Source organism: Coenobita brevimanus, chromosome 94 (genome assembly GCF_032717465.1).
Source record: "Coenobita brevimanus isolate Jiangsu-jjx chromosome 94, ASM3271746v2, whole genome shotgun sequence".
Taxonomy (NCBI): Eukaryota; Metazoa; Arthropoda; class Malacostraca; order Decapoda; family Coenobitidae; genus Coenobita; species Coenobita brevimanus.
In genome coordinates this window covers 13,242,188-13,256,170 of record NC_137047.1, presented here as the reverse complement: position 1 = coordinate 13,256,170, position 13,983 = coordinate 13,242,188, and the positions used below count along the sequence as shown (strand labels likewise).

General features: G+C 43.9%; 1 protein-coding gene across 1 annotated transcript in view; it reads right to left on the bottom strand.

The window, feature by feature from the left end:
- The window catches only part of LOC145413007 (uncharacterized), a 468,549-nt gene that overhangs the window by 351,180 nt on the left and 103,386 nt on the right, over positions 1–13,983 (bottom strand). Inside the window, exon 10 of the mRNA XM_080282828.1 lies at positions 2,212–2,364. Coding sequence (XP_080138954.1) covers positions 2,212–2,364 — 153 coding nt within the window. The remainder of the gene's footprint in view (positions 1–2,211; positions 2,365–13,983) is intronic.

The following is a 13,983-nucleotide window of genomic DNA, read 5'->3' as shown; positions in this document are numbered from 1 at the left end:
TTACTTTGCAGCTTCGGCCTTGTAACTTTCCAAGGGCTTCGGCTTTGGCATCAAGGCCAATGGGCTGGCTTCAACCCCAACTGCTGGCTAAAGCACCAGGGCCAGAAAATTCGTCACAGGAACAGAATATGTTTACAACATGAGGGACAGTGGAAACAATGCTTTTTAATCCTGCTGTACGAGAATACTGAGACAAGACATTGATTATTGGCTTCATAAAATTCATACAGTTTCGACTTTATCTTTGTTAATGTTTACCTGACTTCCACTTCAGCTTCACGACTTTCCAAGGGCTTCAACTTCGAAGTCAAAGAGCTGGCTTCAGCCCCATGTCTGCTCAAGCCCTTGCACATCAGAGGGGATATTAAATAGGACTGGGACTAACTTCTATAATATTACTTTGTACTATGTCTGAGGGTGATATGTCACTAATATTCATTATTTAGGTTCACACACACACACACACACAAATAAGTAGGAACCCATGCATCCACTTTTTTTTTTTTTTTTTTTTTTTTTTTTTTTTTTAGGTCAAGATGATGGTGAGCATTAACCAGGTTTGTGTAACATTTCCACAACCTAAAAACAATTTTTTGAGTGCTCAGTTCTATCCATCCACCCATCCATCCATCCATCATAAGGAGCTTGGGGCTAGGAAAGTTGGTCCTGACATTTAAGATGAGCATGACCAGCCTCACTCATCCCTGACTGGCATTAAGTAAGCAATAAACCCCAACCACCCCAAGGATACAAACCTACACAGGTTCAATCCAACTGGAGGGCCTTAATTACCCACTAAACCACCAGGCACCATAATTTGGCTATATGGTTACCACACAGCATAGTAAATGGTTTCCTGGTGTACAGGAAACCATTTGGCTTGTCACTCAGTGTAGAGTCTCTCATAAGCAGAAGGAAGAGGAAAGAATAAAGGACAGAAAGACAGAAGAGGGAGTGTAAAGTCACCAGTAGGCTGAAGGATGAGCAAAGACTGAAGGAAAGAAAGACAGAAAGGGAAGGAAGGAAGAAAGGAAAGAGCAGACACCCAAAGCAGCACTACACTGAGTGAGTGGATGGTGAGTGCCCCCACCTACCAATAAGTTCTAAAAAAAAAAAAAAAAAAAAAAAAAAAAAAAATGCATGAGAGATTTATGTGAATATGCTGGTAAAGCAGTGTACCATCTATAGACCTGGCACTAAACTGATTAATTACTGTACTTCAGAGAGAGAGAGAGAGAGAGAGAGAGAATGGCTACTGGTGTTAAATTAAACTGACAAAATTATCTGACACTGAAAGCTAATTGACATAATGACAGTCAAGAATGATTTTAGTGTTCTTCATTACCTGACATCATAATAACTGGCTAAGCTTAAAAAACTGGTATAGCTTTAACAATCTTATACACTGTCATGACTTGGGAGTACTGAAATGTTCATGTCTTAAGGACCCAAAGAATTCATTCTCAATATACTGTATACATTACTCTGATGTCCCAAACTTGAAAACAATAATACTCCAGAATCAAGTATTTTATAAAAAAGCTCAAGTAATTCAGTACAGTTGCTCTTAAATGTAAGCTAATACATTTTTAGCAATAACTATTCCCAGCAGTGACATTAATTTTCCAGTAACATATTCAGAAAAGCAGATAATTGTCCAAGTGCAGAATATTAACAGTAACAGTAAAAATGACTGCAGCCTACCCTTACCACCCATCCGAGGACATGGAAGGGCCTGGGGCTAGGCAACCAAAGTCAAAAACAGTTAAATCAGAGGGGGCCTGCCTACACCACTCACAACATTTCACAGAAGAAAAAACCTCCAGCCAACTCAAGGATTTGAACAGCGGTATGATGGCACAAGGTCCCCTCTGACCAGAGTTGAACTGCTGTACTACTGTGACACCTTCAAAGTACACAGGCTTCATAATTATATCATAACCACAGCTAAGCATCCCCACAACTCTTCACTCTTCACAAAGTTCCCAACAACAACATCACACAAAAATATACCCTAGTCCAAACCTAATATGGATAACTGCTTACCTTAAATACAGTATTCTCTTTCCCAATCTTACTGACAGCAACTCTAAGCCAAAATATAATAGTATCAGAAACTTTACACCTTACCCACTTACCTGATAAGCACAACCCAAAAGCCATACCTCTTACCTCCAACTACTGTACTTACAAGTGCTATTACTTTCCTACCTACACAAGTCTGGTGCTGCACACTAAACTTGTACCCAGCTATACAGTCTGTAGGGCCGCCCTTTTCCTGGCACGTGTAACCCCCTTGGGTGTTGACACAAAAGTGGCTCGTCCGGTTACAGCTATCAGTTCCAATGATACACTCATCAACATCTGTCAATGGAACATGTCTGATATAAATCCTTTCAGAGATGGGTTAGAAAATGTGTACACAGTCTTATTTTCAAAACAATAAGGAAGTTAAATACTATGACACAAATTTGTCTGCAACAAGCTCTGATACTCTACATACTGTAGCACTTAATTCAGAATACAGGACCTCTTTTCCAAGAACAGATACATTAAGGTTTTAACATTTATGATTATTAGGTATTTGGAAGGCCATGTAGAATAATTACCCTGTTTCCACTGATAAATGAAGTGAGCAGGATACAGAAACACAGTAAGTTAAAGATAAAACAAGAACTGAAGAATGCTCCACTAAAGCGAGCTATTCATCAAAACTTCAAAATTTCCAACTCCAACACACAAGCTAAAGTTTTCAGTGATAAGTGTTTAATTAAGTCCCTCTCACAACACCTATGGTGTAGATTTGCAAACAACGAACTTATATACAACAGGTACAACTTTCATCAGTTCATTTCTATCCTTTATAAACTTTTTGTTTCCTTGACTTCCACTGCTTCCTCTCTCTCACATTTACCACCACAAGTAATTTTCTTCTCAGCTCTCCACACCTCTGACTATTCTTAAAACTCACTCATATATGTATAACTTTTTCAATCCCATATTCACAGCCATTCTCTCTCTCTCTCTCTCTCTCTCTCCACATCATCTAAAATCATGTCAGGAAAATAATACAGTATTACGTTTTCCCAGCTGAATCACCAATATAACTAAAAAGTCTCATATAATATACTATTTATACTTTACACATAGTACTTTAAAAATGCACTAATCAAAAGCAAAGGGAATATACTGCATACTTAGAAAACTAGCATATCTAAGTTATTAGCATTTCCAACTTCACTATAGGTGCCAGATAACAAAGCTTTTGCTGTATCAACATACTACAGTAAACATATTGTTACAAAACATAATACACATCCTCTATACAACATAAAAACACATACATATGATGCAACATTTTATACTGATGTCAATTCACCCAACTCAAAAATTCTTTACCTCTTTCTAAACACTAACAATAACACTCTTTGGAAATGGCAAAAGATGACGATAATTGTTATGTGACAATGACCTCAAGGCTCAACAAACATCCCAGGAGAAAGCTGAAGGTATGTGCCATACGCATATGTAATTATAATATTCTAGGACTAATAACTGATTTTTGAAAAATATTTTTAAAGAGTCTGTCGGAGCGCAAATATGCCGATGAGACACGCAAGTCAGGCAAAAACAACCCCGCGGTTTAGGGGTTAATGTTACTGCTATTAGTTTATTACAGTTGTTTGATCGAAATGTGAAATTTGAATTTTAGTAGGAGAGATAAGGTTACTGGAGAGACTGAATCATAACTCAGTGGCACAGAGTACTTAAAAATGACTTTGCAATATGCTATATTTAAGTTGTATACTCATTCCATATGGCCTCAGAATGATCATAAAATTGGCCAAAATTCAAAATTTTCTCAGGGTGGGGGTGGGGGGGTGGGGGGGACATACAGCGCTTCCCCCGAACCACCCAACTGTACAGGCTCGCTGCACTCGCCAAAGTCATGGGCTGCACAGTTAAAAAGATAAAAAAAAAGTCCCCCCCCCTTTTCAACTTTCAGGGTACGCCACTGATTTCATTATTGTTGTGAATGTAAAATACATTACTGTACAGTACTGCAATGGTAGTCAAAACAGTTGGTGACCTCACAGTAAAAAACTGTTGGTGTGATCTGGAATAATGTCACGCATATTGGGAAAATTCTGGGTTAGCAGGGGGAAGTCCAGATGAAACTTTTCTCGGAATTTCACTTTTTCGTGACTGGCTTGGGCCCTAATTAGTCTGATCTATTGAGGTTCTGTTGTATAATGTATATATAATATATACATAATATATATAAAACAGATATATAATAATACTGTATTGTACACTGATAAGCATGTCTTACTTAGCTTATTGTGGTGAACATAGCTGAAGTGATCAGGCAGTTCAGACTGGTTTTGGCTTTATCAGACTTCTCTCGATACATAAGAATTTAGTCCAGTAGCTCCTTGACTCCAATAAAGGCGAATTCCGGTCTACTGCAGACTGTTATATCGAGGTTTTACTATATATATATATATATATATATATATATATATATACAGTAATCACTCCAATATACGGAGTAATAGAGCCATAGGTAGGTTCGGTTATTGGTTTCGTCCGGATATTGGGCCCCAGCTTATGGACTTGTACTTATGGACCCTAACTCAGAGAAACACCTATACAACTCCCTCTGGACATGCATAGCACCTATTTAACACCCAAATCACACCAATAAGGCACATAAATGACTGAAATAAATGCAAAACAAACATAAAATGAGGGTTTAGAAGAATGTTCATACATTAATAAACATTCTGGTACTTATGGACCCTAACCTAGCCTAACTCTGAAAAACACATTCCTACTGCACATGCATGAGGTAAGTATAGTATGGAAAAAAGTACAGTATGAAACATTCTGGTAAGTATAGTATGGAAAAAAGTACAATATGAAACATTCTGGCTACTTACAGCAAGTTCCTGGCCACCTCGATGAATAACCGCCTCCTCTCGGACTCTGACAGTAAGAACGATTTCCTGAAGCACTTGCAGTACACTCTTCCTGAAGTCTTGCACTGAACTTAGTCAATAACACACAGAAGTCCATTCTCTTCAGTGTTCACTTTAGTCCAAATAATGTTCCATTTAAATTTTGTGTTGCACATTAACTTTTCCCAAGTTTTTTTTATTTTCCAAAGCCAAAACAAAGAAGGTTAGTTACGTTAAATTTTTTTTCTACTGAGTCTTTTCTCTCATTTCGAAAACCTTAACACAACACACCGTTTTTTCACTGCACAACACTCAAAATTCCCGTGTGGTCTAGTGGAGAAGTTCTTGCTGTTTATTCACTGTCAGAGTCCGAGAGTATCACTGGCAGGCGACCTAGGGGTGCATCGTTGGGTCGTGGTGATGGCGTATCGACTACAGAAGACTCTGAGGAAAGCCGCAAACTCACATCGAGCGGTGACTCCACTGTAGCTGATGTGCTGGGCTGTGGCTCGGACCATGAGGGCCTGTCTTGGGGAGGCAACGGAGTGGAGCCAGGGCTTGGCACAGCGGGGGTCACGGGCCTGAAAAAACTGTCAATCGTTGACTGACGCAAGGACCGACGATTCTGGCGATTCATGATGCGCTGCCTGAAAGCACGCACTTCCTCCACAAGTCCCAAGGGCCCCATCTCCCTGTCGCAGTCCGGGTGTTCCAGGTAGTCTAGGACGAACTCTAGATGTTCCCGGAGTGCGCTCAGCTTGGGGATGGCTGGAGTAGTGTCCTGCTGAGAGGAGTCCGCATCATCGTCGCCTTCGTCGTCGGAATCTTCAAGTTCAGGACTAACACCAGCAACCGAAGACGCGATCTCGATATCAGACAACGTCTGATACCCAGGATCGCCCTCGTTGTCGTCCAACCACTCACGTACATCGTCCACATCAACAACGTCGCTGTGCGTACGTAGCCGTGCATGGAAGTCATCCACGTCAAAGCCCAGAAAATCGTACTCCACATCTGTTCCGAGAAGCAGACGAGACCAACCATTTTCAAGAGTTTTCACAGGGACTTCCTTCCATGCACTAGCCCAGTTGTACAGCGCAGATGATATTGTAGCGGCGAAGGTTTTCCAAAGTCCGCTTGCCTCGAGTGTCACGTCCTTCCCTGCACTCGTCCTCGTCCTCAAGAACAACCATCACCTCGTCCAGGAACTTCCGACGGTATAGGCGCTTTGTTGCCATGATCACTCCTTGGTCCATGGGTTGAATGAGAGCAGTCGTATTAGGTGGCAGAAACATGCACCTAATACGGCCATTCTCAGCAACCAAGTCCTTGTCGCACGGGTGGGCAGGTGCATTGTCGAGCAGAAGGAGAGCCTTTACCTGGTCGCAAGGGATTCCCAGTGTCTTCGTCTGGTACTGGATGACCTCCCTGACGAAGTGACGGTGAAACCAGTCTTTGAAAATCACAGCTGTGAACCATGCTTTCAAAGAATGGTACCATATGACAGGAAGGACATTCATCACCCCACGAAGGCACCGAGGCTGCTTTGCACGGCCAACAACAACGGGCTTAAGCCGGTGCATGCCGTTAGCACTGGCACAACACAAAGCAGATATCCGTTCCTTAGAAAGCTTGCGGCCAGGTACACGCTTCTCTGTCTCATCGGCTAGAGTGTTCGTTGGCACCGAGCGATAGAATAGCCCAGTTTCGTCTGCGTTATAGACTTGACCGAGAGTTAGGCCCTCCCTGTCGATCAAGCCTTTCACCTTGTGCCGAAACTCGTCAACTCCATCCTCGTTAGCGTCCAATGCTTCGCCATGTGCTTTACGGTTAATAAGGCCATGTCGCAACTTGAACGCGAAGAGCCAACCCTCGGATGCCTTGAAGTCTAGGGCGTCGTGAAGCCTTGCGAACTTCTCAGCAGCAGCCTTCAGCTCTGTTCCACGTACCATCACACCAGCTGCACGTTGCTGTCGATACCAAATCAACGTGGATCAGTCGATTTCTGCAAACTTGGGGGTAAACATAACCTTCCTTTCCACGTTGCGTTTGCTTCTCGACGAGAAGTCAGCCGTGTACTGCATGAGTTTGTCTCGGGAACGTTTGATATCGAACAAAGTCGACAGGGCCAGGTTAAACTCGCGGAGAATGCGTGAAGAAGACCAACCCGCATCAACTTTCTCCAATATCTCCATCTTCTTTTCCAGAGTCAACACCACTCTCTTCCTTTTCTCAGGTGGCGGGGCCATCATCACACACACTAAGAGGAGGGCCGAGAGCAGCAGGAGGCCTTGCAGCAAGTATGGCACCACCACAAAAGCGAGCACGTGGGCAGCCATTACTAAGAGCGTAGGTCCAGTCGCGGTGAGAGACAGGCGGGAAGTGGGGAGGATGCAGCGGCGCTCTATCGGACGTCGGAGGAATGATGAACCAAACCAATGGTCTCCCGCGGCGCACGCGGCAAGTTCAAATTACGGACGGCAAAAATTCGATTTTTTTTTTTAATTTTTTTGGGTTTTCGGACCATTTTGGGAATGTTGGATCCCAGGACGATAAGGTCCGGGTAGTGGGGATGTTCGGTTATTGGGCGTCCGGATATTAGAGTGATTACTGTATATATATATATATATATATATATATATATATATATATATATATATATATATATATACAGTATATATATATATATATATATATATATATATATATATATATATATATATATATATATATACTGTATGTCTATCTATCTATCTATCTATTGCCACACGCCTCAATCCCGTTTGGGGTGGCCACAAACAAATCGCCTCCAAGTCACCCTGTCCGCCGCCATTTCACTGCCCTGCTCCCAACTCACACCCCCCTCTCTCATATACCTCTCCACCCCATCCCTCCATCTCATCCTCGGCCTCCCCCTCCCTCTTCCCCCCTCCACCTAACTCACATACACTCTCTTCGTCAGTCTTTCACCCTCCATCCTCTCCACATGGCCAAACCACCTCAGTGTGCTCCTCATTATGCTTCCTATCACATCCACATCCACACCACAATGCTCCTTTATATCCTCATTCGTCAGCCTGTCTCTCCATGTGACTCCACAGGCTCCTCTTAAATAACTCATTTCCACTGCTCTCACTCTTGACTTGTGTCCTTCCAACAACATCCAAGCTTCACTTCCGTACGTTAGACTTGGTATCACAATACTGTCATGTAGTAACTTTTTCACTTCCATGCTCACTTCCCTGTTTCTTATCACTGCTTTCAAAGAACCAGCAACCTTTCTTCCCTGCTGTACCCTTTCCAGCACTTCACACTCCAAACCTCCATCCTTACTCATCACACTACCCAAGTACTTAAACATACTCACATTTTCCAATTCCTCACCATCCAACCTCGCTGTACATTCACTGACTTCACCTCTCTCAAAGACCATCACTTTACTCTTCCCTACATTCACCTTTAGATTCCGTTTCTTACACACTCTCCCAAACTCATCCACCAAACCTTGCAGCTCCCCTTCGTCTTCACTCAACAACACAGTATCATCTGCAAACAACAGTACAGGGAGTTTCCAAACACTATCCTCTCTCACCAGGGCCACTCCAATATCCACTACCCTACCTTGTACCTCTTTTATTACCCCATCCATGTACAGATTGAACAACCATGGAGACATGACACATCCCTGTTTCAACCCAGCTTTCAAAGAGAAAAATTCACTTAGTTCACCATCCACACACACTGCAGCCTTCGCACCATCGTACATACATTTCACAGCATTCAACAACTTCCCATCTACTCCATATATTCTTAACACTTTCCACAATCCTTGTCTATCCACCCTGTCATATGCTTTCTCCAAATCCATGAAAGCCACATACAAATTCTTTCCCTTCTCTAGAAACTTTTCCACTAATGATCTAAGAATGAATATCTGATCTACACAACCTCTTCCCTTCCTAAAGCCTCCCTGTTCTTCTCCAACTAATTTCTCTGTTCTTTCTCTAACTCTGTCAATAAGTATCCTACCATACACTTTTCCTATTATACTAAGAAGACAAATGTCCCTATGATTACCACACACTTCTTTTTCCCCATTTCCTTTGTACAAGGGAATAATTATACCTGACTTCCAATCCTCCAGGACTCTACCTTCCTCCCAGGCCAATCTGCACATCTTCCACATCCATTCTACTACTATCTCTCCCCCATGCTTCAGCATTTCACCACACACTCCATCAATTCCTGGGGCTTTCCCCGATTTAACTTTCTTCATTGCTTCCACAACTTCTATCCTAATGATTTCTTCCAGTCTTCTCACCTCCCTCCTTCTCCCAGCCATTCCCCAGCCACTTATACTCACATTACTTCCATCCTCTATGTTCAACAATTCCTCAAAGTGTTCTCTCCATCTGCTCACTTTTTCTCCCTTCTCCACTAGTAATCTACCATTTTTATCTTTCACTCCCCTGCTAACTTCACTTCCACCCAGTCTTACTTTTTTCACCTCTTTCCAGAACTTTTTCTTACAGTCCCTCCACTTTACACTCAAATTCCTTCCAAATTCCTCATCCACTATCTTCTTACTCTCTCTTACTAATCTTTTCACCTCCATCTTTCTTTCTACATATAACTCTCTCTTCCACATCTCAACTTCTTCCACGCCCCTATTTCTCATCCATTCATTGTATGCTTTCTTCTTTTGTGCCAAAGCCTGTTTCACCTCTTCAGTCTACCACGCTGTTCCTTGCACCCCCCTCCGTCTTCTCTTCTTTCCACACACCACATCACATGCTGCACATATTTCTTCTGTAAATATCCTACACTCACCTTCCACGTCTCCCATCTGCTCCAATTCATATTTGCCCAATCGTTCCTCCACTTCTCTCTTATACTCTGCCTTTTTCTCATCCTCTTGTAACCTTTCCACTCTCCTTGCAACTAATCCTTCCTCTCGTCTTTCCCTACTTCTATTCCTCCATCCTACTTGAAATCTAATTCTGGCCACCACCAAGTAGTAGTCAGAAAGTCCACTCCCCCAACCTCTATAAACTCTTGCATCCATTACACATCTTCGCATCCTTTCATCCACAAACACATAATCAATCATTGCCTTCCTTTCATTCAGTTCACCACCCACCCTTCTCATCACTCGCCATGTATACCTGTGGATCATTTTATGCCTGAAGAGGGTATTGGCTATCACCAACCCCCTCCCAGCACAAATGTCCACTAACGCACTCCCATTCTCATCTATCTCAGCAGGCACACCCCACTCACCAACTATTCCACCCACCTTCACATTTCCAACTTTACCATTCATATCACCGATCAAAAACACTCTCTCATTCCTTCCAAACTTTTCCATGCACACTTCTATGTTTGTCCAGAACTCTTCTCTCACTCTTCTAGCACAATCTTGCGTTGGCGCATACACACACACAATCGCCCACATTTGTATTCCAACTTTCAACTTTACCCACACAATCCTTGACCCAACTGATCCATACTGTCTTATGCTCCTCTTCCATCTTTTACTCACAACTATACATACTCCTTCCTTTGCCCTCTCATTCTCACCTACTCCTGCACATATACCCCATCCATACTCCCATTCTCTCACACTTTCTCCTCTCCATTTTGTTTCAATTAATCCACATACATCCACTTTCGCACCCTCAAGCACATGGACAATTTCTCTCTCTTTCACCTCATCATTCGTTCCCCTTACATTCCACGTTCCGATAACCATGTCCTTTGTCCGGTCCTTGGTCGTCATCGTTTGGTCAGTCCTTGTCCGAGGCTTATTGTTTGTTTTTTTAGTTAGTTGTTTTCCGGGGAGGGGCACTAACCCTCCGCCAACCCTTTTAGTCACCTTTTACGACAAGTAGGGATACTGGGGGAGTATTCTTGTATGTATGTATAGATATATAAATGTATATATATATATATATATATATATACAGTGATCACTCCAATATCCGACGTAATAGAGCCATAGGTAGGTCCGGTTATTGGTTTTGTCCGGATATTGGGCCCCAGCTTATGGACTTGTACTTATGGACCCTAACTCAGAGAAACACCTATACAACTCCCTCTGGACATGCATAGCACCTATTTAACACCCAAATCACACCAATAAGGCACATAAATGACTGAAATAAATGCAAAAGAAACATAAAATGAGTGTTTAGAAGTATGTTCATACATTAATAAACATTCTGGTACTTATGGACCCTAACCTAGCCTGACTCAGAAAAACACATTCCTACTGCACATGCATAGCTACTAACACCCTATTCACACCAACAAAGGACATTAAAGAGTGAAATGAGGTAAGTATAGTATGGAAAAAAGTACAGTATGAAACATTCTGGTAAGTATAGCATGGAAAAAAGTAAAGTATGAAACATTCTGGCTACTTACAGCAAGTCCCTGGCCACCTCGATGAATAACCGCCTCCTCTCGGACTCTGACAGTAAGAACGATTTCCTGAAGCACTTGCAGTACACTCTTCCTGAAGTCTTGCACTGAACTTAGTCAATAACACACAGAAGTCCGTTCTCTTCACAGTGTTCACTTTTGTCCAAATAATGCTCCATTGTAACTTAGTGTTGCACTTTAACTTTTCCCAATTTTTTTTTATTTTCCAAACCCAAAACAAAGAAGTCTATTTACGTTAAATTTCTTTTCTACTGAGTCTTTTCTCTCAACTTGAAAACCTTAACACAACACACCATTTTTTTCACTGCACAACACTCAAAATTCCCGTGTGGTCTAGTGGAGAAGTTCTTGCTGTTTATTCACTGTCAGAGTCTGAGAGTATCACTGGCAGGCGACCTAGGGGTGCATCGCTGGGTCGTGGTGATGGTGTACCCACTGCAGAGGACTCTGAAGAAAGCGGCAAACTCACGTCGAGCAGTGACTCCACCGTGGCTGATGTGCTGGGCTGTGGCTCGGAGCATGAGGGCCTGTCTTGGGGAGGCAACGGAGTGGAGCCAGGGCTGGGCACAGCGGGGGTCATGGGCCTGAAAAAACTGTCAATGGTTGATTGACGCAATGACCGATGATTCTGACGATTGATGATGCGCTGCCTGAAAGCACGCACTTCCTCCACACGTCCCAAGGGCCCCATCTCCCTGTTGCAGTCCGGGTGTTCCAGGTAGTCTAGGACGAACTCTAGATGTTCCCGGAGTGCGCTCAGCTTGGGGATGGCTGGAGTAGTGTCCTGCTGAGAGGAGTCCGCATCATCGTCGCCTTCGTCGTCGGAATCTTCAAGTTCGGGACTGACACCAGCAACCGAAGACGCGATCTCGATATCAGACAACGTCTGATACCCAGGATCGCCCTCGTCATCATCCAACCACTCACGAACATCGTCCACATCAACATCGTTTCCGTGCGTACGTAGCCGTGCATGGAAGTCATCCACGTCAAAGCCCAGAAAATCGTACTCCACATCCATTCCGAGAAGCAGACGAGACCAACCATTTTCAAGAGTTTTCACAGGGACTTCCTTCCATGCATTAGCCCAGTTGTACAGCACAGACTTGATGCTGTAGCGGCGAAGGTTTTCCAAAGTCCGCTTGCCTTGTGTGTCCCGTCCTTCCCTGCGCTCGTCCTCGTCCTCGAGAACAACCATCACCTCGTCCAGGAACTTCCGACGGTATAGGCGCTTTGTTGCCATGATCACTCCTTGGTCCATTGGTTGAATGAGAGCAGTCGTATTAGGTGGCAGAAACATGCACCTAATACGGCCATTTTCAGCAACCAAGTCCTTGTCGCACGGGTGGGCAGGTGCATTGTCGAGGAGAAGGAGAGCCTTTACCTGGTCACGAGGGATTCCCAGTGTCTTCGTCTGGTAATGGATGACCTCCTTGACGAAGTGACGGTGAAACCAGTCTTTGAAAATCACAGCTGTGAACCATGCTTTCAAAGAATGGTACCAGACAACAGGAAGGACATCCATCACCCCACGAAGGCACCGAGGCTGCTTTGCACAGCCAACAACAATGGGCTTAAGCCGGTGCATTCTGTTAGCACTGGCACAACACAAAGCAGATATCCGTTCCTTGGAAAGCTTGCGGCCAGGCACACGCTTCTCCGTCTCATCGGCTAGAGTGTTCGTTGGCAGCGAGTGATAGAATAGGCCAGTTTCATCAGCATTGTAGACTTGACCGAGAGTAAGGCCCTCCCTGTCGATCAAGCCTTTCACCTTGTGCCGAAACTTGTCAACTCCATCCTCGTTAGTGTCCAATGCTTTGCCATGTGCTTTACGGTTGGTAAGGCCATGTCGCAACTTGAACGCGAAGAGCCAACCCTCGGATGCCTTGAAGTCTAGGGCGTCGTGAAGCCTTGCGAACTTCTCAGAAGCAGCCTTCAGCTCCGTTCCACGTACCATCACACCAGCTGCACGTTGCTGTCGATACCAAATCAACGTGGATTGGTCGATTTCTGCAAACTTGGGGGTAAACATAACCTTCCTTTCCACGTTGCGTTTGCTTCTCGACGACAAATCAGCCGTGTACTGCATGAGTTTGTCTCGGGAACGTTTGATATCGAACAAAGTCGACCGGGCCAGGTTGTACTCGCAGAGAATGCGGGAAGAAGACCAACCCGCATCAACTTTCTCCAATATCTCCATCTTCTTTTCCAGAGTCAACACCACTCTCTTCCTTTTCTCAGGTGGCGGGGCCATCATCACACACACTAAGAGGAGGCCCAAGAGCAGCAGGAGGCCCTGCAGCAGGTAGGGTACCACCACAAAAGCGATCACGTGGGCAGCCATTACGAGGAGCGTACGTTCACTCGTGGTGAGAGACAGGCGGGAAGTGGGGAGGATGCAGCGGCGCTCTATCGGACATCGGAGGAATGACGTGCCAAAACAATGCTCTCCCGCGGCGCGCGCGGCAAGTTCAAATTACGGACGGGAAAAAATCTTTTTATTTTTTTTTTTATTTTTTTGGGTTTTCGGACCATTTTGGGAATGTTGGATCCCAGGACAATTAGGTCCGGGTAGTGG